Source organism: Mobula birostris, chromosome 16, assembly GCF_030028105.1.
Source record: "Mobula birostris isolate sMobBir1 chromosome 16, sMobBir1.hap1, whole genome shotgun sequence".
Classification (NCBI taxonomy): Eukaryota; Metazoa; Chordata; class Chondrichthyes; order Myliobatiformes; family Myliobatidae; genus Mobula; species Mobula birostris.
In genome coordinates, this window is record NC_092385.1 from 46,847,254 (window position 1) to 46,870,479 (window position 23,226).

The following is a 23,226-nucleotide window of genomic DNA, read 5'->3' on the forward strand; positions in this document are numbered from 1 at the left end:
CAGGTTATGACAAGGTTCAGTTCCTTGTGGACTGCTTGTAACCTAAAATATTCACAAGTTGGAAATGCAACTGCAAACCGAGTTCTCACGTGGCATAAGATGCCCATTGTCTCACAGCAGCCAGCAAAAGCATCCTGATAGTCTCATACCCTGGGTTGTACTTGTTCAAGTTTTTTTTGGCAATGTACAAACATTTGTAGTATGCGATCAGTCCGGCGGGGGCATCAATGTAATACACTGAATTTGGGTGGTGTAACCTGCCTGTCTTGCAATTGTTAGGTCATCAGTACAAGTGGATTGGTTAGCCACTCTTGTAGATTTAAGAGGAGGATGTCAATATACTACTTTTTGGTAGACCATTCATGTTGCAAATTCTTAGGGATGAAGCTCTCCGAGCTGTACATAATGTACTTATGTTTTACATAGCAGTTTTTGATGTTTGCATCATGTAGATTAGTTGATATCCTTTCATTACATGATAGATCTGAGAACTGCATCCTGTGCTGAAAGGCATCAAAAGTATCTCAAAACCATTTTCAATCTAAGTGAGTCAGCATTTGCTCCAACTATCACTTGGACATGAACCAGTTTACTGGGGTGTAAATTATTCTTCCAAAATTAGACAGAACCAATTCAGCATAAAACATCTAAAGCTTGTATACGTGCCAAAGAAGGCTGGTCATAAATTGTTTAGAACGAAGGGGCCATTAACTGGTTTCAAAGGCATGATGTGCATTTGACAGATCTGAAATAAGCAGTGCGCTCTTAGCTGTTAGCTCAATGAAAAGCAAGTCACTTGTTTTTGTGCAAAATCTTTGTTCAGTACTTGTCATTGCAACTTGCTTTTGTACCATATCAAGTGGTTTAATTCTTTTGAAGTAATTGATGCCCTACCTGGTAAATGTTACACTATGGTCCTGCTCTACTTTCTGTTAGTCCGTCATTATTTTCATTACAAACTGAACCTTTTTTCCACAATCATTCCTAGCATAAACTGTTGTTCAAAGCTAGTTACAAAATAATTCACTGAAAAGGTATTTTTGAAACTTTTTTTAAACAGATACAACTATTACTTATCGTACACAGGTCCAATGCAAGTCCTGACGTGTAGTTGGCTCTCCAGTTGAAAGATGCTTTCTGGCTAATTTGTACCATGTTGCACTCACATAATGCTCAGTTTAGACTTTCTCGAAGCCACTCCACTGCTGACCCAATCTTGTATCAATGAACTGAATTCCAGAGATGTGATAAGAATGACTGGTTTGGACACTAACATATCAGGTCATTAAGTTTGACGTCAAGAAAGGCATCATGTGGCAATAGGAAAAAAAAACACATTCAATGTCTGGAATCATACCTCACAACAGAAGAAAATTGTAACCATAAGGAAGGTGGCAGAGCACTAGGTACATTTGTTCATCCTACATGTCTAACAATCACAAGCTACTGCTGGATATTAATATCCAGCACAACAATCCCATCAACAAGTTGCTCGATAGCAATGGAGCTAGACTTCTTGCATATTATTGTTGTGTTGTCACCTGGACTTGTTGCATACCATTATACCGAAACAGTGCAGAGTCCAAAAAAAGACATACCAGTGATTGTCATGTACATTTTTTATTGTAATTGCAAGACCCTGATGGACATTAGTAAGGTAGAATATTGTTAGTTCACTGGTTCATTAGCAAGACCAATGGCAAGAAAGCTGCTTTGCTTCAGTTGTTGAGCAGACAAGACCCTCACGTTTCGGTGTCATCAGTTGCAATTGCCAACGGAGATGGAGCTGGCTGTGCACAGTTGGATTTCATACTGGGTTGGGGGCTGACCCCCTCCCCTCAGTGCTGCCTCCAGTGTTCACCTGGTAGAAGAAAAAGTTGCACCAGGACAACTCAGGGACTTCGGATTTTTTTTTTCCCTCATGACTGTATGTTTTTCTGAAATCATAACCATTATTGCTATCTGTGCAATGTGCTGTACATTATTGGTATGTGTTTTGCACCTTGGCCCTGGAGGAACATTGTTTCATTTGGCTATATTCATGTATAGTTGAATGATAATTGAAATTTTAAACTTGAACTAGGAGTCCAAACATTCATGGACATGTTATTCAGGTTCAACCATCTATTTTAATTGATGAGCCTCTTTTCATCACAAAATCAGTAATAGGGGTATCAGCTGACGATTGCACAATGCTCAGTTTCATACTTCATCAACTGTAAACAACTCTAAGATACAGCAAAAATGTACAAGTCTTTTCTCTCTCTCTCTTAAGATAGTTGGAGTTTTAGGCAATATTGAAGGAAGAGCATTTGCCAATCCACTTTAAGTATTTAAAGATTCAGAGAGTACTCCATCCTGAAGATTCTGCTCATTTATTTTACTTGGTTCTTATAGAGGGATAATAAATCAGCCATAATAGAATGGAGGAGACTCGATGGGCTGAATAGCCTAATTCTTCTCCTATGTCTTATGGCCCTGAAAGATCAGAAGAACTGGAACAAATAAAACTATAACTTATCCAAATTGTTTATCCTACAATTTGTGTAAATCCAAATTAATTACCTTCTCTTCTATTAAAATAAATTAATTTCACAATTTGAATTCTAACTAGAAGGGAAAACTTTCTAGCTGATGATCAGATGTCTTGCCTCACTTTATTACGCAGTTGCAGTTGTAGGCTGAGTGTAAGTCTGTTGCCTAGGACAAAAGCAGAAAATTCAAATGGAAACCACGTGGTGCTTCAGTTTAAAAAAATGTGGAAAGAGGAACATCTATGTGTATATTCCATTAAAGATGAGTACACAGGACCTGAACTTCAGCTACAAGGGGCTTGTTCTACGTGCAGATTCCTCTGTAATTGACAAACTGATGGATTTAATTGAAATCATGAACTTCTATGAACCAAAGTAAATTATTTTGATCCATGACACAAAGTAGTAGAAAAAGATAGCAGAAGTAGAAGAAAAATAGTTTTCCCTCACTGATGGTAGGCATAGTAGATTTTCTTAAAAGTGATATAGTAGTCAAAATCAGTTCCATAATCCAGGATATAGTTTCCTAACAGCATTTTATAAAATGGCAAAAAAACATCTGGATGATCAAGAATAGGAAAGTATTTTTGTTTACCTTCGACTAGGTATCTCTTCCTTAAAAATCATAGTACAAAAGATATTTTAAAGGAAATAATTCAGGTTATTTGTACCAAGCTAATCTTTCTAAAACAGAGGAAATGCAGAGAGTGGAATAATTTATTATATTATAAAATCCTTTTAAAAATGTAACAATTATACAATGGAATATCTCATAGTATCAGGACAGTACGAGCTAAATCTCCCGTATGATCAAACATATCTGGCGAACATCATCTTGGCATTGGAAACTCTTGGTTGCCAAAAATTTAGAAGCAGATTGAGATCTCCATCTTGAAAATTATCAGGCAAAATCAGTCAATAGTCCTCAACTACTGTGCTACCAGGAGCTCAGTGCAAAGGGAGAGGGATGATTATGCAGAAAAAAAAATCAAAGTTAACATAAATTGAGAATGTTCATAAAAATTACAAGCATTGTACCAGCACAAGACATACAAAGGATAGAAATGATTTAACAAGGCTCTAAGGAGTTTTGCTGAACAAAGAAAGACCTTAGCTCCCTGAAAATCAGAACACTGGCGGACAGGGTGTCCAGAAAGCATATGATAAACTTGCCTTTAAAAGCTGAATTTTACAGTTGCATAAATATTGGTTAGTTTATACATGGTACTATTACCCATAGTTCTGGTCACTACACTATTGGAAAGGCATGGTTAAGCTCGAGGAAATGCAGAAAATGTTTTCAAGGATGCTACATGGATGGAAGGGATTATCAGGTCAGACTAAATAATACTGGTCTGTTGCCTCGAGCAAAAGTGGCTGAGAGGTGATATAATAAAATTATGAAAGAAAGCAACGTTTCTCACGGTAGGGATGTCTAAAATTAGAGGGCATAGGGTCAAACTAAGAAAGAGGTTTAAGAAGCCTTGAGGGGTAAATTTTTCAGAGTAGCTGGTCTCTGGATTGAGCTTCCAGAGGTGGTGGTGGAGGCAGGAATAGTGACAACATTTAAGATGCATCCTGGGAGATACTTGAATGAGGCCATTAAGTAAATGCAGGCAAGTGGTATTAGTAGTGAGGAATAATGGTTAGCACAGATTTAGGACAAAGGGCATGTTTCTATGAATCAGTTATTATCCCAATTGAAACTAAATTTAATTATCTTACCATTCTTCATGTCATGCATATCCACCCAAATTAATAGGGTGGAGTCCAGTCTTCATCCAAATAGGTAAGTGGCAGCAGCTCTCTTTAAGATCACATGCAACAGTCAACTAGATTCACAACATAGACAATTTCATCAGGGCTTTGTGAGAGTTTTGGAATTTTGATGAAGGTCAGGTCCTGCCTGAACTCCTGAATATTTTCAGGATTTCTGTAATTTTGCATTGAGGGGGGAAAAGAACCAGCACTTTAGATTCTCATTATCTATTAAAGAAATTAGATAAATAAATTGCCAGATTACAGAAAATCATTACTATGCTTGTCATGTTAGTTTGGAATTCACTAATACTCAGATGCAACATTAATTCTCAAATTACATAATTCTTCTTTAAATTACTTTAAGTTGATCTGTGACAATAATGGGGCTAAGCAAAATAGAGTGAATGTTCTCTACTTCACCAAAGTTAGGATTAAAATTGGAAAGATTAACTGGTTTTATTCCCCAAGTTAAAGACTTACACCCTTGATGGGATGGCCTTAAAGGACAATAACCAAGCTTACTCAAATGAGGTAGGAGATCTGCTGAATTGGGGGGTGGTTTCCATGTTTCTATCTCAAAGAAAAATATTAGTACAAAAATGCTTTCTAATTTGAGTGTATTGTGGGAGTTTCTCCAAGTTAAGACTGACAGGATCTTTTATAAACCAAATATTAAAAATTAAAATAACTTGTTGAGACACTGTGCGCAAGAAGCCTAGTTTAAATTCAGTATACAACTTGCACAAAACTGAATCATAAAACTTCAAAGCACCAGTGACATGTTCTAATTCATTTTAACATATTTATAATCTTTATATTTGATGATTGCATTTTGGTAACAACAAGGGATCAGAAGTGGAAAAGATGAGCTGTTTCAAGTTCCTGGGTGACAATGTCTCTGAAGAAGGCAGAATAGTTGCTAAATTTCATTAGGAGTTTGAGAGGAACCGATATGTCACCAAAGGTGCATGTATATTTCTAGAGACATACCCATTTACTGTGGAGAGCATCCTAACTGGTTGTATCACTATCCAGTATGGGGCTCGGGGCTGGGGGGGGGGGGGGGGGGGGCAGGCATGCAAAGGATCGGAAAAAGTTGCAACAAGTTGTAAACTCAACCCTGTTCCATCATGGGCAATAGCTCCCCAGCATCCAGGACACTTTCAAAAGGTGATGCCTCAAAAAGGCAGCATCCAACATTAAGGACCTCCATCACCCAGAACAAGCCCTCTTCTTATCACTACCATTGAGCTGGTGGTACTGGAGCCTGAAGAGAGACACTCAATGTTTCAGTACCAGCTTCTTTCCATCTGTCATCAGATTTCTGAATGGACAATGAATCCATGAACACTACCCCAGTATCTTTCCCCTTTTTTGCACTACTTATTTATTTTATATATATATATATATATATAAAAAGATAGATAGTACTTTACATTTTATTAGTTATTGCAATGTACTACTGCCACAAAGTAACAAATTTCACAAGTGATATTAAACCTGATTCAATTCTGGAACCATCTTAAACCAAGCAAAACTGGTTTCACTCAGCCTGAATGGGAAGCAGATCACTGCAGAATTGTGTAACCATTCCACACAGATCCACTTCACTATGTCCAGAAAAAAATTAGCATGTGCATCTTACACAAAAACTCCAGACATGTAGAGAATGCAATATTAATTATAACAAAACTTTGAGGATAATTGCATTTTTGCTTTCCTTCCCTTCAGATGAGTAAAGAACTCTAGGTATAAACATGGTTTATAATGGCATGATTCACTTTCACATACCATAAGTTATTTGGCTGGCTCTCAGAGCAATTTCACTCTCTCACTTGTTTTCCTGCAGCTCTACATCTCTCATGTCCCTTGTCCCTCAACCATCCCAGAGCAGCCCTCAATCTCCACGTTCTCCTAATACCCACTAACATCAGGATCAATTACTTACAGTGAGTAATTAATCTACCAACCAGTAGGTTTTGGGATGTGGGAGGAAATCCAACACTATTGGAAGCATCCCAAAGCACCCAAGTATTTGAAGTAGTACAATAATTTAACTAGGACAGATGATCTGGCTACGACTGAAAGAAAAGTCAGTTCTTCTTCGAAGTGCCATTTCGCCCTTCATCCACGCAAGGCAAAAGATGTCTACATGTTTGGTGCGAGTTTAACATCTCAACAAAAGGACATCATTTCTGTCTCTGCAGCATTTTTCTGTTTGGCACAGAAGTTACTCTAAATTACATGCTGTCACCTTGAAACATGGTTTGAACCTACAATCTTATGACTCAGGAAACATGCTATAACTGAACTACGACACCATTCACGATGTGTTGCACCATTTTGGCTTCACACAAAGTTTCAGGTCTTCTTCCAAAATCTATGCAATAATTAGCAACATTGCTGTAGTCAAATTACTGGATGCAGGAAAAGCCATCAGGTTACTGGAACTCACTTATATCCAAAAATAGTTTGATATTAAGGTTTCACATTTATATCTAAATTTCAGATGAAGTTACTGCCTTATTTCATTTAATTAAAACAAATTGAATTATTTCAATTTAAACATGATTTATCATTATGTGCTCATCACCTCATTCAAATAGTTTTTGTAAATTTTACTTTAACTTTAGTAATTCAGAATACTTCAAGGCAGTTATATGCCAGAGATATTACTTATTTTCGTACCTTGTTACAATTCTGTTATTACATACTCCTGTTACTTTCCCCACAAATTCATTTCAAGTGCATTTTACGATAAATATTATATTTTCTCCAGATTGTGCTTCCCAGTCATAAGACAGGTGAACTGACAGTGCTCTGCACCTGCATCGTTAATCAAGGCATGCTCTCCAAAGCATGTTCTCCCTAACTGAAAATGTCATTTGGTCAATGCAGTTTGCAAATTCATAATAGTCCAAAAACAGCAGTTCTTCAATTTGAAGAATGAAAGATAATGAATTATTAAAGACCACATGCAAATCTCCTAACCAGTTACAGCATAAAATTCAAGAATTTAAACAATTTTTCCAAGTCAAATGCATGATGTTTTGTTCAGCAGCATAACAATTTGTCTTTGTAGGATACGAAGATGCCATTATCATCTAGTGCTGCTAACTGTGGGACTTCAGATGCTATATTCTTCAATGCCGTTTCTGTCTTCTTACCTTCAACACTGGATTGTTTTGCTAGTGCTGCAGTTCAGGACATTGTCCAAAGCAGCTAATGTTTTTTTTAAAGTTCAATTATTAAACAACATCAGCAATGGGCTTTACTTGCAGAGTGTTTCAAACATTTCCAGAGTTCTTTTGACCTCACGGATCTGTTTAGATAGAACCAGAATGGGCTGCATTGATCTGTCCAGCTCTTCACAGCGGGCCATTAGGGTGTACATGCCCTAAAAACACAATCACATCAGCGTTAACCTAAAGGTGATGAAATATGTCACAAGAGCCTTCAACAAAATGGATTGCCACAGTGATTGTAAAATGTTCTATTTACAGAGTGCCTCAACCTTTAAATAGGAAATTGGATAAACTTGTCAGATTTTAGGACAGAATCAGTTGAGGTGGAAACTTGCCAAATTTTCGTCAATATAGCAATACCAAGATATAAACAATCTAATCTATAAATATAGAAAAAATAATGTACGTAATACAAGATTGGATAGATAAAAAACTTTATTTTCTATAGTATAGAAATAAACCATCAACATGACTTAAGTATTTAACTGGTCTAAATGTGCCTTATATATCCAAAATATGACAGCAGCACTTAGTGCCTGGTCTTTGCATTCTCTGAAGTTTCTGTGTAGATTATTTCATAAATGCTTCCAGAAACTGGTGCTGCTTGGATTTCATAATCGCCCAGACAGAGAAAAAGTAAATGCACGCAAAGGATAACTATTATAAAACGTACTTTTAATCTCAACTTTATTTGCATCTCCCAAGTATAATTACAAAAGCTTAACTAAGGACTTTAGCAACATTGCATCGTAGATAGCTGTGGTGATATGGCACTTTCAGCCTCCTGCACCATAGATCAGGATCATCAATGGCCTTCTACCTCAGCATCATTCTCCAGCAAAATTATGTCCAGAAATCTAATCACCTCCTTAGTCAAATGAGCTATATAAACCCAAAGGTTTACCATCCACTGAGTAAAGAAATGTTTCATCTCACTCTAACAGCCTATTCGTGAATTCTCCATCTGTGCTCCTTTATCTTAAGTTCTCAGGCAGAGCAAGCATCCATCCTGCATGTTGCCTGTCAAGCCCTTTCAACCTGCTAAACATGAGAATTCAGACCCAGACTCAAGTTACATGGCAAGTCTGACACCTCTGGAAAAAGTCTGGTAAAAAAAAATCACTGCACTCCTTTAATTCCATTGAAGGAGTGTAGTGAAATAAGGAGGGTAAGATGACCTCGTGTGATCTCGCCAACACATTACACAATCATAAAACTTCCTAAATCCTGCAATCAAACACTGATAAAATATGTTAACTTGCTACTGGACTTGATGATCATCTGTTCCAAATGCGAGTGGCATTAATATGTCTAGTGTATGAGTATACCCTGGCTCTTTTGTATATCAACTTCATCTCACAGCTTTCAATAAACACTATGCTTTTCTGTTCAGTGCACCAAAATGGATGGAAGGCTGCAAGTTGCAGGAAAACCGAACGATCATTTCATACAGGCATGAACAAGGTAGAATCAGAAAGGAGCTTAGATTACATATTTCGGTGTCATCTGGATCAACACCTTTTGTTACAAAGAGCCAGGAAGTGGTGGCAAGGGTGGCAAATGCTCCAAACTATAAATCATGTATTTTCCTTCTAAAACTTCCGAACAGGCTGAGCAGAGAGCATTGAAGACGAGGAGCTTTTCAGCACTAAGGAATATCCTTCCTGCTAGCTGGGTCATATTTACTTTGAGGTATTGCAAGCCAGACTTACAGAACGAGAGCAATATCCTCTTATTCTATTAAAATTATTTTGACACCAACTTAATTTTCACATTTTTTCCTTCATCTAACAGTTCCCTTTGAAAAGGTTGAGCTGGTTAAAAACATATCCAGGGACTAAATGAGCAGATAGCTACTGAGTGTGTAAAATGTTGCTAACAGAATCCGTGTCCTTCCCCATTTCAAATTGGCAACTTGTGTTAAGGATTCCTGATCCAAAAATCAAGCAATATTCAGAATTCAAATTTAAATGTTAATGATTTAATAATCTAACATAATCCAACAAAATTTTTTTTTTAAACTGTGATTACTAAACATTTACATTGTATAAGAGCAACTTTAAACAATTCCTAATTATTACTGGTCTTTACTTAAATAAAAGAAAACTAGATTAGAAAAATTTGTACAGAAGGAAACAAGTAGTTTATATTAGTTCAATGCCCTCACCTTTATACTCATATCCACTGACTCTCCAAGACTGTCAACTGAATCACGATAAGTCTGAATATAGCCCACACTAAGTGCCGTCATCTGGATTTTCAAAACGAATCAAAAGTCAGTACAGAAAATGCACATTCATATATGTAGCTAAATAAAGTGGAACATTAAACATAGATACAGAATAGTGTCAAATATCAAGTAGACAAAAAATTTAGATTACTATATCATGCAGACTAACTTCAGGTATACCAAAGACTTTTACTTAATAAATCATGAATAACTCAATGTGTGAATGTCAACATTGGATGATATAAACTCGGGCTCCAATTAGGAAACCTTTGAATAAATAGTTTTTAACATCTAAAGTACATAAATAAACAACACCCAAGATTCATTTCAAAGGTCTTGTACAATAAAACCAATTTCTCACAATTTTAGTCAGATATCACAATAAGTAACATTTCCATGCTATCCTTTCCTCCACTTCCTTCTTGAACACTAACATTCAAGTTGCAGATAGAACAGACCTAATACAAATGGTGAATATCATTAATAACCGGTTGGAATGCAGCGTTCAGTTTTGTGTATTTTGCTTTGAATACCAAAACCACAGAAAGCAAAGAAATAGATCATTCCAAAGATAATGATGTTTTAATTAAAGAGAGAAGAAAAAAGAATAAACTGGGGACTTTTCAATAAGTTTTTAAAACAGAAACTCAAAATCAAAACTGTATTTTTAATATTAAAAACTTTTTCCATTTATCAGCAAGTTGATCACCAGATGGCACAGATTTTCTTTTATTTTGTTTATAAAAATATGCCATCTGGCGACTAACTTTTCATTGATCAGCAAGTTGGTCCCAGATGGCATCACTTTTGCTTATTTTGTCGATAAAAGCTGGTAGTACTCAGCAGGTCAGACAGCAATAGTGGAAGGTAGAAACAGTTCACTTAGGTTGATGGCTTTGCATCAGGAAAAGTTAGAATTCAAACATTTTAATTTGCAGAGAATATGGATAGGTGGAGCGAACAAGTGTGTATTTATGAAAGGGCAGAGACTGAGAGAAACTAAATGACATAATATTGGTGCTAGCTGAAAGAAGTTAGTAAAAACATGAAAATGGTAGCTGATCTGCTGATACAAGTTAGACAGTATTTTAATAAATGTAGAAGAAATTATGGAGGACAGAAAGTGGAGGTTTGTGGGGTGAAAGGAGAGGAGAGAGAATGATGTACAAAAAAAATGGCATCTGGTTAAGAGCTCCAATCACGGGGAAGTGTATGGTTAAGTAAAAGGGAAGACATTCCTTAATTACTTTATCTAAAACTTCGCAAGATTTAGCATCTGTCTTTATATTTTCTCCCACACCAGCATACGGGGACCTGAACACTATTGAGTGAAGCAATGTCTCACTGATATCTTAATATAATGAAATTAGTGGTCATGACATGGTCTCAACATTGGAGATAGGGTGAGGTAATGCCCTCTGTTCAGGCCACAAAGGTAGCCCAGAGCTTATCATTTGATTTTTCCATTCCACCCCAACCATTGCATCAAGAAACCCAATGCAAGAATGGTGTCTTATCTGAAACTAGACATGTTAGAACTCCCTGGACTCAACAGCAAGTACAATAATTTTTGATATCCAACCTTTGGGGTGGTATCAGAATCATTAGTTCTGTTGAAATCTCAACCTATAACATTAACTCACTCTTTCTCTTCATAGAAAGTGCCTGAATGTTGAATATTCTCTTATACTGGATGCCAGATTGATAACAATTGCAGTGTTTTTGGACATCACAGTTTCAACATTAATTTACTCTCCTCTACTTTCTTTCATCTCCTATTCCCACCTCCTCCAGATCGGCTACAATGATCAATTCTTCACCACTTTCAGTACCTATATCATTTAACATCCTTCTTAGTCTCTATCACCGATGCTCACCACCCACCCCTTCTATACAACTTGAAACACGCTTGATGTTAACCTCTTAATTCTAACGAAACACTAGCTGTTTCTCCAGAAATGCTGCACAAACTGTAGAGTATTTCAAAACAAGAATCAGAAACAAACGTGAAGAAGTGGAATGATTGGATAGAAGCAGAATGGAATTCTTATTCTGAAAAATGCAGGATGATAGCTATGTTAAAATGGAACTTGCAAGGATATGGGAAAAGGACCCTGAAACAAATCTCTCAAAGACTCAGTGCACGTGAGACCTGGACAGATTTCTGTACTGTATAATTCTTCCACAGCTGAAAATCAAAAAGCATTTGAGCAAATCTATGGATGATCAGAAAGCAAACAGAATCACAATGTACATACATTCTGGATAGTAGCATTTAAGCCTCTCATCATTTGATCAACTTTTTGTGCCACCTCTTTTGCATCTCTCTCCAAATCTTGCAGTACCCCAGGATCAATTGGTGGAATATCTGATTTTAACCTCTGCATACTTTTGGCTTTCACGCTGCTTCCAGCTGACAAAAACAAAATAAAGTATTAAATCTCTGATGCATCATTTTTACTTTTAAATCAAGAGTTTAAAAACACTGATCAAATTTAATAAACAGTACAACACAGTATGGACCCTTCAGACCATGAGCTAATCAATCAGAATAGAAACTAAACAACGTGGAAGACGCAACTCTTAACTCTTCAAATATTAGGTAAACGAATGTCCAAAAGCATACTGCTTTTAAAAACTAGCATTTCCAATCTCCCCTTCTTCTCTATAAATTCCATCACCATTCCATCAGTCGAAAACAGCCTTTTCTGTAGCAATGAATTTGGTGTTCACAATTCCCAAGCTGTTGATATCTTCACTCATTAAATCAGACAAGGTAGTCTTCCTTTCGTAGCAAGCTTTTTGCCCTGCCTCGGAGTTGCATGTACAGGTCCTTTGGCCCAACTCGTCCATGACAATCAAAGTACATTCCTGCCTGAGCTCGTCAAAAATTGGTTCCTATCCCTTTAAACCATTCTTATCCTTAAATCTGTCCAAATGTCTTTAAAATGCTGTAATATATCCACCTCTACCACTTTCTCTAACACATTCCATGTATTCACCATCTTCTTTGTGAAAATCTTGCATTCCTGTTAAATCTTTTTTTCTCACCTTAAACTCATGCCTTCTCGTTTTACACTTGAAAAAGACTGAATATCTACCAGATCTATGCCCTCATGATTCTATAAACCTTTAAAAGCTCACCTAGCCGCCTTCATTCCAGGGAGAACAGTCTCAGCCCAATCCAGACTCTCCTCAAACTCAGTCCTTCTCGTCCCCACAACATCCTCATCTTGCTGCACCTTCTCGTGCTTAAGCACATCATATCCAATATCATGATGGCAAGAATTACACCTAGTATTCCAGATACAGTCTCACCACCATCTTGTAGAGATGTAGTACAATGTTCCTCTCCTAGACCCTGGGCCTCAATGCCTTTCACAACTATCTTTGACTTCCTGACCAGCAGACCACAAATCAATAAGGATAGACAGCAACACCTCTGCCATGATTATCCTCAACACTAGGCTGCCGCCTCAGCACCTTAGTCTCCTCCCTATGCATTCACAACTGTGTGACCAGATACTGCACTAACTCAATCCCTAAGTCTGCAGACGATAGAGGGCTGTATCACAAATAATGATAAATTGGAGCTGTGGAAGGAAATACTGAACTTAGTAACATGGTGTCATGACAGTCCTGGTACACACCAGGATGCTACGGCCACAAAAGCTCACCAGTGTCTCTACTTTTACAGGAGCCTAAAGAAGTTTGGCATGCTCACTTTGACCATTTAATTTTTAAATCAATGCACCATAGAAAGCATCCTATCCAGGATAACTACAGTTTGGTATGTAGTTCAGCACATCACAAAACCAGCCTCTCTTCCACAAACTGTCTACACTTTTCAAAGTTCCTCGCGTCCTCAGGTTTTCTCACATCCTCCTTGGCACAACTTAAGGATGTGTGCTCAGCGTACTGCTATACCCTTTCTACACTCACGACTGTGTGGCAAGGCACAGCTCAAATACCATTTATACATTCACCAATGGCAGCACTGCTAGTGGCAGATTCTCAGATGGTGACAAGGAGATATACAGGAGTGAGACAGATTGGCTTCTTGAGTCGTGTTGCAACAACAACCTTGCAGTCAACAACAGCAAGATCAAGGAATTGATTGTGAACTTCAGGAAGAAGTCAGAGAACACACAGCAGCGTTTATTGAAGGGCCAGTGGTGAAAAGGGAGAGCAGAATCAAGTTCCTGGGTTTCAACATGAAAGGGGAATCCTGGCCTGAACATATTGATGCAATCAAGAAGGCACCAGTAGCTATACTTTAAGATTAGGATTTTGAAGAAAGTTGGCATGCACCAAGACTGCAGCAAGTTTCTATAGATGAATGGTGGAGAGTATTCTGACTCGTTCCAACATCGCCTGATACAGAGGTTCCAGTGCCCAGAATACACAATAAGAAACAGAGAGTCAGTGGATGGTGATTGCTTGGATTCTCAGAAGGCCTTTGACAAGGTACAGCACATGATGATGCTAAATTAGTTAAGAGTCCACGGTATTACAGGAAAGATACTAGCACGGACAGAAAATTGGTTAACTGGCAGAAAGCAGTGTGAGAATTAAAGGGGCCTTTTCTGATGGCTGCCATTGACTAATGGTGTTCCAGAAGGATCAGTGTTGGGTCCACTACTCTTCATGTTATACGTTAATTATGACAAATTGATGGCTTTGTGGCCAAGTTTGTGGATGATATAAAGATAGCTGGAGGGGTAGGTTGTGTTGGGGAAACAGAAAGAATTGGACATATTGGGGGAATGGGAAAAGAAGTGGCAGATGGAATACAATGTAGGGAAGTGTACGGTCATGCACCTTGATAAAAGGCTAAAGGCGTAGACTAATTTTCTAAATGGGTTCCCTGAAGGTTAACTCGCTGGTTCAGTCAGTAGTAAGGAAGGCAACTACAATGATAGCATTTGTTTCAATAGAAACGGAGTGTAAAAGCAAGGGTGTAATGCTGAGCCTTTAAAAAGGCATTAGTCAGACATCTGGAGTACTGCAAGCAGTTTTGGACCCATATTTATGAAAGGATATGCTGGCATTGAGAGCACATTAACTACAGGAGGTTTATGAGAATGATCCCGGGAATGAAAGGGAACAGATGGACGTCAACCTCAGAATAGGATGTCCCTTCAGAATGGAAATGAAGAGAAACTTATTTAACCAGAGGGTGGTAAATCTGTGAAATCAATGCCATAGACAGCTGTTGTAAACAAGCAATGGGTATATTTAAAGTAGAAGTCGATAGATTGTTGATTAATAAGATCAAAGGTTACAGGGAGAAGGCAGATTGGGATTCAAAGGGAAAATAAATAAGCCATGATCAAATGGTAGAGCAGACTCGATGGGACAAATGGTTTAATTCTGCTCCTATGTCTTATGATCTTACACAGCCAGCTCCAGTATGGGCACTCACAAAACCATGATGACTTTCCGTAACAACACGCACAAAATGCTGGAGGAACTTAACAGGCCTGGCAGCAGTACTGCCAAAGGGTCTCAGCCCGAAACTTCGACTGTACTTTTGACTCTCCCTAATCAGCCATGGCCTTTCTAAATGCAGATACATCCTATATCTTGGAATCCTCCCCAGTAACTTACCCAACACCAGTGTTTGACTAACCAGCTATAATTCTTGGGCTTGTTCTTGCAGTCGTTTTTTAAATAAAGACACAAAATTAACCAAATTACAGTCTTACAGCACCTCACCTTTGGCCAAGAAAGATGCACAATACTTTGCAGGGAACCTCCAGTTTCTTCCCTTGCTTCCCACAACACCATAGGATACACTTGGCCTGACCCCCTGAATTTAGCCAAGCACCTCAAGGCTGCCAACATGCTTTTGTAATATCAACAGACTTCAGCGTTGTCTTCACTGAATTTCCTAACTTCTGAGTTTCTCCATAAAATGTATTAAGACCTGGCCCATCTTCCCTGACTCACAACCACGCTTGCCCTTAATAACCTTCCCATTTTATCCTTTTGCTATTAGCATTGGTATAGAATCTTTAAGATTCCTCTTTAGCCTATGTGCTATCTTACAGATTCACTTGGATTCCCCTTTTATCTTATCTGTCACATGACATCATGCCTCTTTTTGCCCTCCTGACATCCTTAACTGTATTCCTACATATATTGGATTCAAGAGACTTGTTTGACCTAAGCTGTCTTTACCTAACGTGCCATGTTTTATGTCAATTTCATGATATTCTATTCCAATAAACTAGCATTCCTGATATCTTTAATCCCCACCAAGACGTCAACACATTTCTAATACTTGTTCATTCGTCTTTTAACTTCAAAAGCAAACTAGATTCACGCTTTAAATATTGAATTTGCATGACATCAAGCCAGGAAACAGGACTTTTAAGTCTACTGAATCTTCACCTATCATAAAGTACTAATTCATACCAATCTCATTTTATTCTTCCCAGAGTCCCAACAACTTCTCCGGATTTTACTTCTCCCCTGCACACAATGGGCAATTTGGAACAGCCAATAATCCTGCTACCTGCAAGTCTTCAGACTGGAGGAAGAAACTGGTACATCCACTAGGAGTATGCGCAAGTTTTAAGCAGCACAAGATATCAGATCAGTGAAGTGGTAAAGCAGCAGCTTTACCAGCAGTGCCATTGAGGAATCCACATTTAACCGGACACTTGGATAATAAATAGCAAACGCAAATGAAAATCCCAGAATTATCCTTAAATCTTTAGCATGCTGTGTACTTTTAAAACTCTATACATTAGCTAGCCTCACAGATACATTGTTGACCAATGACTGAATGAAGAAATCACTTGCAACTTATTGTGAAAAAAGAAAGCACGTATGCCCACTTTCTGTGGAAGCATAACTCATGGGACAAGTGATAACTAGAATTATTTTGTACTAAAAAATTCCTTTAGGGTCAATTGCAATATAAATTTTAACCACAGCTGAAAATGAAGGCTTCTGTGTCAACCAAAAATACTCCCTCCGAAGAAAATACACAAATTAATATACTTTGGATATTAAAGGCATCATAAGACACAGGGACTGTGCAGTAGTACTCAGGTAGTCAACTGTAATCTCAAAGATGGCCTATTCCCATTCGTCACAGAGTGCTACAGCAAAGAAGCAGGACCCTCAACCCATCTAGTGCATGCCAACCTGATCTGCTGCCTAGTCCCATTTACCCACACCTAGACCACATTGCTTGCAACCGCTTCCATCCCAGGGAAATCCATCCACCCTAATTCACCTTAGACAGCCAGCACCTCTTCTTCTGAAATCTGGATACAGTCCATTATCTGATTACTTTTTTGCCTTAGTTCATTAGACTTGGTGCATGCAAAAAAAAAAATCATTTAAGATCTCCCTTGTCTCTTTTGGCTCCATACATAGATGAGCATACTGATTAAGACCATTCAGGAGAACTATTCTCATCCACAGAATCTCCGGTCTGTTCCTCTAACCACTGAATCCTGTCATACCAAACTCCTCTTTTCCCTCTGGAGCCACAGAGCCAGATCCCATGCCAGAGATCTGCCCTTCCGGCTTTTTCCTGGTAGGTCATCCGCCACAATAGTGGCCAAAGCAGCAGACTTGTTATTATTGAGGGCAATGGCTACAGGGATACCCTGTACAGACTGCTATCATCTTTCCCTCTCCTGACAGTTATCCAGATACCCACATTCTGCAGCCCGGGTATGACTGCCTCCCTGTAAACCCTGTCTCTACTCCCCCATCAACTTCCCAAATGATCCAGAGTTTATCCAGTAGCAGTGCCCTAACATGGCCTGTAAGCACTGCAGCCAGATGTACTTCTCACAAGAGTAATCATCAGGGACATTTCCTGTACAAGGAACACACCAGTGCCCTTACTGTTATTCCCACTGCTCTAACTACTCAATAAGAATGAAAGAGAACTTAACAGAAGCTCACTGTAACCTCAGCTCACTTCCCCTGCCTTGAGGTGAAGCCTCAGCTTCCCACTCTTACACTGGCCCACTTCTCAAACCAGTCTCAGCTTACCAATCTAACACTGACCCTCTCTGACAATGGCCATTCTACTTGACCCCAACTTCCTTTATTGGTTAAATACCTAGGTGGTGACAGTCAATTAATTTTCAAAGAAGATTTTCTTAAATCTTTCTCAGGGATTTCCAGTTAGAAGTGTCACATGAATAATGGACATCAAGAAATAAAACTATATATCAAACAGATAAGGCAAATTACAGAGCACTCAATATTAAAAGTGTAAAAAGGCATTACAAAAGCAAGTTGCTTCTAAAGGGTTTACACTCAATGGAGTTTGTGTTTAAGAAGCTGCTGCCCTAAATTTAGCAGTGAAGTAACATACAATTTATTGGAAAAATACCCCCTCCCAAAAAAAGAAATTCCTCAAGCTCTGATGAGCCTCTGCAAATTCAGAATGATACATGTTGCTATAAAGTCTAGTTTCAAGGCTGCAGCAATGATTTGATCAAATTGCCTATATTAAAGTATTTTTATACATTTCAATCAAACAGCATTTTTCAGTGTTTACAAAATAGGGTCTAAATTACAGTTGACAGATACATATTTGAATAAAACAAATAGGAATAGCAGTAAATATTAAAATTAAAAAATAAAGCTCTATTTTGACACTGTCACACAAGAAAATTAAAATCATTAGTTTGAAGGGACAGATTAGTTGCAAAATAGAAATTAGCAGACTATTAACTCAGAAAACCTCCTGCAAACCAGATCAATTTATTTTACATAGGACAAGGTCATAATGCTAAAATCACATACATCTTGAGTGTTTCAGCTGCTCTGTGCTGGAGAAACTGAAGATACATTATACATGCCAAAAAAATGAGCTGTGGAACCCAGTAACGAGGAATCTTCCTTTAAAGCAGCAACTACGAATTGCAGTCCACAAATACTACGTCAAACCCTCCAAAAGCAGTGCTTAATATTACTGCTTCCAAGTTCCTTTTCTGAGCTTGGGTGTTGTCGGGGTGGAGTTTGGGGTTTACACATTCTTTCCGTGACCCTGTAGGCTTTCTCCCAAATGCCAGCAACGAGGTAGTTGGCCAGTTAATTGTTGCTGTAATTTGGGTGGCAGAAGAATCGGGTGTGGGGAAGGGTGAAATTAATGGGAATGGAAGGTGATTGAAGGAATTTTTATGTTCAATGTTTCATAGTTAGCATGAACCCTTTCCATGCTGTAACACTCTGAAAACAGACAGGCAATCTATTATAGTAATCTTGGTTTCGGGTTAAATAGGCATGAGCTTACCGGACATTAGTACCAGTTAGATTTACACTTCATCTGAAATAGGATACTTATAAAATTGAAACATGCCCATCCACAAAGGAAGCTTTACAGTCCCCACTGGAGGTGGTTTACTAGTGAATGGGCTAACTTGTTTCACCGTACAACTTTCTCCCGCAAGTGTAAACGTAAATCAAAACAAAACCCAGATCTGGGGCCATGCACGGCAGCGGTGGGCGGGTCGGATGCAGAGAAAGCCTCCGGTTTACTCACACTCCAAGCTCTGCCTCGAGCTCATCTTGATCTTGTGCTGCAAGTTGTTCGCCACATAGTGGGTGAGGTCGCCGTCGTGGCTGACCGTCCCCTCCAGCTCAAGCGCACTCGAAATGGTCGCCCTCCGCCCTTCCAGTTTGCAGTCGCGGCCTCGGACACCGCCCAACACCTGGCTGATGCCATCCAGGCTCTTGCTGTCCTGCAGGCGGCCGCCCACCCGCTCCCGGGCCGCCGCATTCACAGCCGGCTGGTCCCTGCCCGCACTTGCGGCTGTCACTCCCTCGGCACATTCCAGCGACTCACCGCCGCTTTCCCAAGACTCCACGTCGCTCTCGGAGGGCGGAGTGACCGCCGTGGATCCTGCCTCGCTGTCTGCCATCGCTCGGGTCAGGCCAGGGCCGCCCTCACGGAACGGGCGGTACCGCCGCGTACGCCTGTCGTCACAGCGGAACGAACCACGTGACCGCGAATGAAGTTGGAGCCGCCATTTTGCTTACGGGCAAAGGAGCGCGGAACTATTCACAATCTTCCCCCCCACCTCCCCAACCCCCACGCGGTGGAGAAAGGGAAATGGGAAAGCAGCCTGCAGTGTGTGAGGGGTTTGGAAATAAGCGGGTACCCGGAACAGAAGGGCGAGACCGTCGACGGAAGGCTCGGAGTGTGCGGAAGAAAGAGCTGGCCCTACCTACCCTCTGCCATGAGGAAGAACCGCCGAGCACGAAGGCCGGGCGAGCGAATCAAAACTCCGTCTGCCCACTGGTTTCTCCCGCTCCCTCCTCCACAGGGTGACATGGGGAGGAGGAGCCAGGGGTAGTTCCAGTCAGGGCCCGAACGCATGCTGAGTAAGCATCTCCACCAGTTTTCTCCCTCTGCTTTACATTAAGGAATAATGTTTAGAATTGATCATAACTATTTTTATGTTTCGCATACCATCTGCGTTTATTTAGGCAAGTATAAGTTTTCGACCTCTATAGCACTTTGGTTGTTACTGACCAGAGTTTGGTTGTTACTGAATTCTGGACCCTTCAATTAAAGTTCAAATAGTGACACACGGCGAAGGAGAATTTAACCTTGCCTAACGAAATAAAATTCGGACTGTAAATGGAGAAAATATGCCATTCCTGCCCGAGTGTCTGAGCACCAATGTTCCCTCTAATTTGCACCAATGTTCCCTCTAATTTGTAATGACCAGTGTGCACAAAAATATTGTGCTGTTTTTTTTTTGCCCAGTGACAATATGTGTGCGCTGAATTTTATTTATAGAGGTATTCATTTTACCAGCTAGCATAACACTGCCAATAAACGTTGATCTCTGGGTTTGGGTGTTTTCGCTCTGGTTCATCTGCACTCTCACAAAACATACCTAGTAGGCCTGTAGCGTGTAATGAAGGATTTTCTTGCCGGATCTTTTGAACACTGTCCATATGTGATTTGCTTGCAGAATGACGCATTAAAAAGTCGAATTTCCAAATATCACTCCTCTTCTCACTTGCAGATTCTCCAGCAACGTTTGCATCATGATAATACATGCAGCTAACACCAGTTTCTCTATTGTACAGGAATATTTCTGGTAACTGCACGGTTCCTGATCTCATGAGCTTTTGGTGTAGCAGTTTCTACTCTCATTAAGCCATCTGCTTTAATGAACTAACAGTTATTTTGCACTTCACATCCTTTGTTTCTTTGGAATGGGACATAGTCAATAATTTCTAATATTAAAAACAAAATGATAAGCCAGTTCTAAACAAATCATCACAAGCTCCACATTGTCAACACCACCTGCATCAGAAACCTGAAAAGGAAATGTGATTGTGTACGATCGTGAAATATACTTAACATGCCAATGAGGTAAAGGGTGACAACCTTTTATGCGCATTTTAAACAACTTTGTGAGCTACTAGCAAAAGATGTGTGCACTCCCAGATGTACACACTTTCGTGGGAATGTTGCTGAGCACCCTGTCATTTCCAGGAGAATGTCATTCACGTCTTGTGAGCATATAAATGAAATAAGTAATGAAATCTTCAGCACATACTACTCTGTGACTTCCGCCATCTCCAACGTCATCCCACCACCAAGCACATCTTTCCCTGCCTCCCTCCCCCACTTTCCACATTTACCCCTATACCTCCTCCCTCACTGTTATTCAGGGCCCCAAACAATCCTTCCAGTTGAGGTGACACTTCACCTAAGAGTCTGTTGAGGTCATCCACTGTATTCAGTGCTCCCAGTGTGGCCTCCTGTATATCGATGAAACCTAACATACTTTGGGAAACCACTTCACCAACCATCCATGCTCCATTCACCAGAAAAAGTGGGACCTCGTGGTGACCACACATTTCAATTATACAAACGTTTGTACTTTCATTCCAACACATCAATACATAACCACTGCTGCGATGAGGCCACACTCAGGTTAGAGAAGCAAAACCTTGTTCTCTGTCTGAGTAGCCTTCAACCAGGTGGCATGAGCATCATTTTCTGGAACTTCCGGTAATTACCCACCCACTCTCCTTCCCCATTTCCTATTCCCCATTTCCATTTCAATCTCTCACCTCATCTGCTTACCTACCCATCACCTCCCTCTGTTCCCTTTCTTCCATAGTCTTCCGTCCTCTCTTATCAGATTCTTCCTTCTCCAGCCCTTTATCTCTTTCACCAATCAACTTCCCAGCTCCTTACTTCACCCTTCCCCCATCCCAATTTCACTTACTACCTTGTACTTCTTTCCCTCCTCCCCCCACCTGCTTACTCTGTCTTCTCATCTCTTTTTTTCCAGTCCTGGTTTGCCATTCTAAGAAGTATAGAACACTCTTTACTTGTCCATTGTTATTTTCTGAAGAGGCACCGGGTCTATGTTATACATGGTGGCATAGTGGTGCACCACACAGTTGGAGGAATCCCGATCTCGGGAACTGTCTGTGCAGAGTTTGCATATTCTCCCTCTGGTCATGTTTCCACCAGAGCTCAATAACTGGAGGGCATAAGTTTAAGGTGAAAGGAGAGAGATTTAATAGGAACCTGAGGAGTAACCTTTTTACTTAGAGGATGATATATATATATAGAATCAGTGGAAGTGGTGGAAGAAGGTCTATAAACAATCCTTAACATGTATTTGGACAAATAATTGGATAGGAAAGACTATGTTTCTGTGTTCTGTAAGTCTGTGGTGTCCTTCCATATCTCAAAGTTATGCTGGTAAATTACTTGGAAGATGTAAGTTACTCAGTGCAGGTGCACAGCAAAGAAGAGAAAGAACTAACAGAATTATTTTTCTGGAGGCTGTTATGGACCTTGTTGCGTGAATGAAGTCACCGGAGAAAAGTATTGGTAGCTATAAAGCAGCCTCTATTCAACAAAACAAGATACAGCAGGCGTCATATGGAAACCCTTTCGCGGGTGAGGGGACGGGAAGATCTGCCTGTGCCCAACACGACACACATTTTATATGCTAAGGATCAAAGAAAATTCAGGACAATTCAAACAAATCCATATTTACAATGCCTTCTTGAACTACATATTAAACAGTTTAAATGTCTGGATCTTCTCGCCATCACACCCAAAATAAGTGTTAATTGCTGTTGCATCCATGCAATAAGATGTTGATTGGATTCATGCATATGTAGACAATCATTAAAGTGTGTGTTTCCCAGACTGATCAGCGTCTTAAATTTAATGTGCTAAACCCAAAAATCACTCTTAACAGACCTGTGGGATAAATAATCTTCTGTATCAAAATATATATTTTAAAAATGCACAGATTAGGTCTAGGAGTAGGCCACTTGGCTCCTCCAGCATGCTTAGCCATTTGGTAAAATCATGGTTGCAACCTCACTCTACTTTCACCCCTTTGCTTATCAAACATTTGTCTTAAGTATATTCAGAAACTTTGCTTCTTCCATACTTTGAGAAAGGGTATTCCAATAACTCACA

At 39.5% G+C, this 23,226-nt stretch overlaps 1 protein-coding gene across 1 annotated transcript; it reads right to left on the reverse strand.

The window, feature by feature from the left end:
• Positions 1 to 3,235: 3,235 nt before the first annotated feature.
• On the reverse strand, positions 3,236 to 19,834 carry borcs6 (BLOC-1 related complex subunit 6). The gene is made up of 4 exons (XM_072280614.1): positions 19,294 to 19,834; positions 12,029 to 12,183; positions 9,708 to 9,791; positions 3,236 to 7,692 (listed from the first exon to the last, which is right to left on the reverse strand). Exons 1-4 carry the CDS (start codon positions 19,670 to 19,672, stop codon positions 7,567 to 7,569), a joined length of 744 nt encoding a protein of 247 aa, XP_072136715.1. The 5' UTR covers positions 19,673 to 19,834; the 3' UTR covers positions 3,236 to 7,566.
• Between the last annotated feature and the right edge of the window lie 3,392 nt (positions 19,835 to 23,226).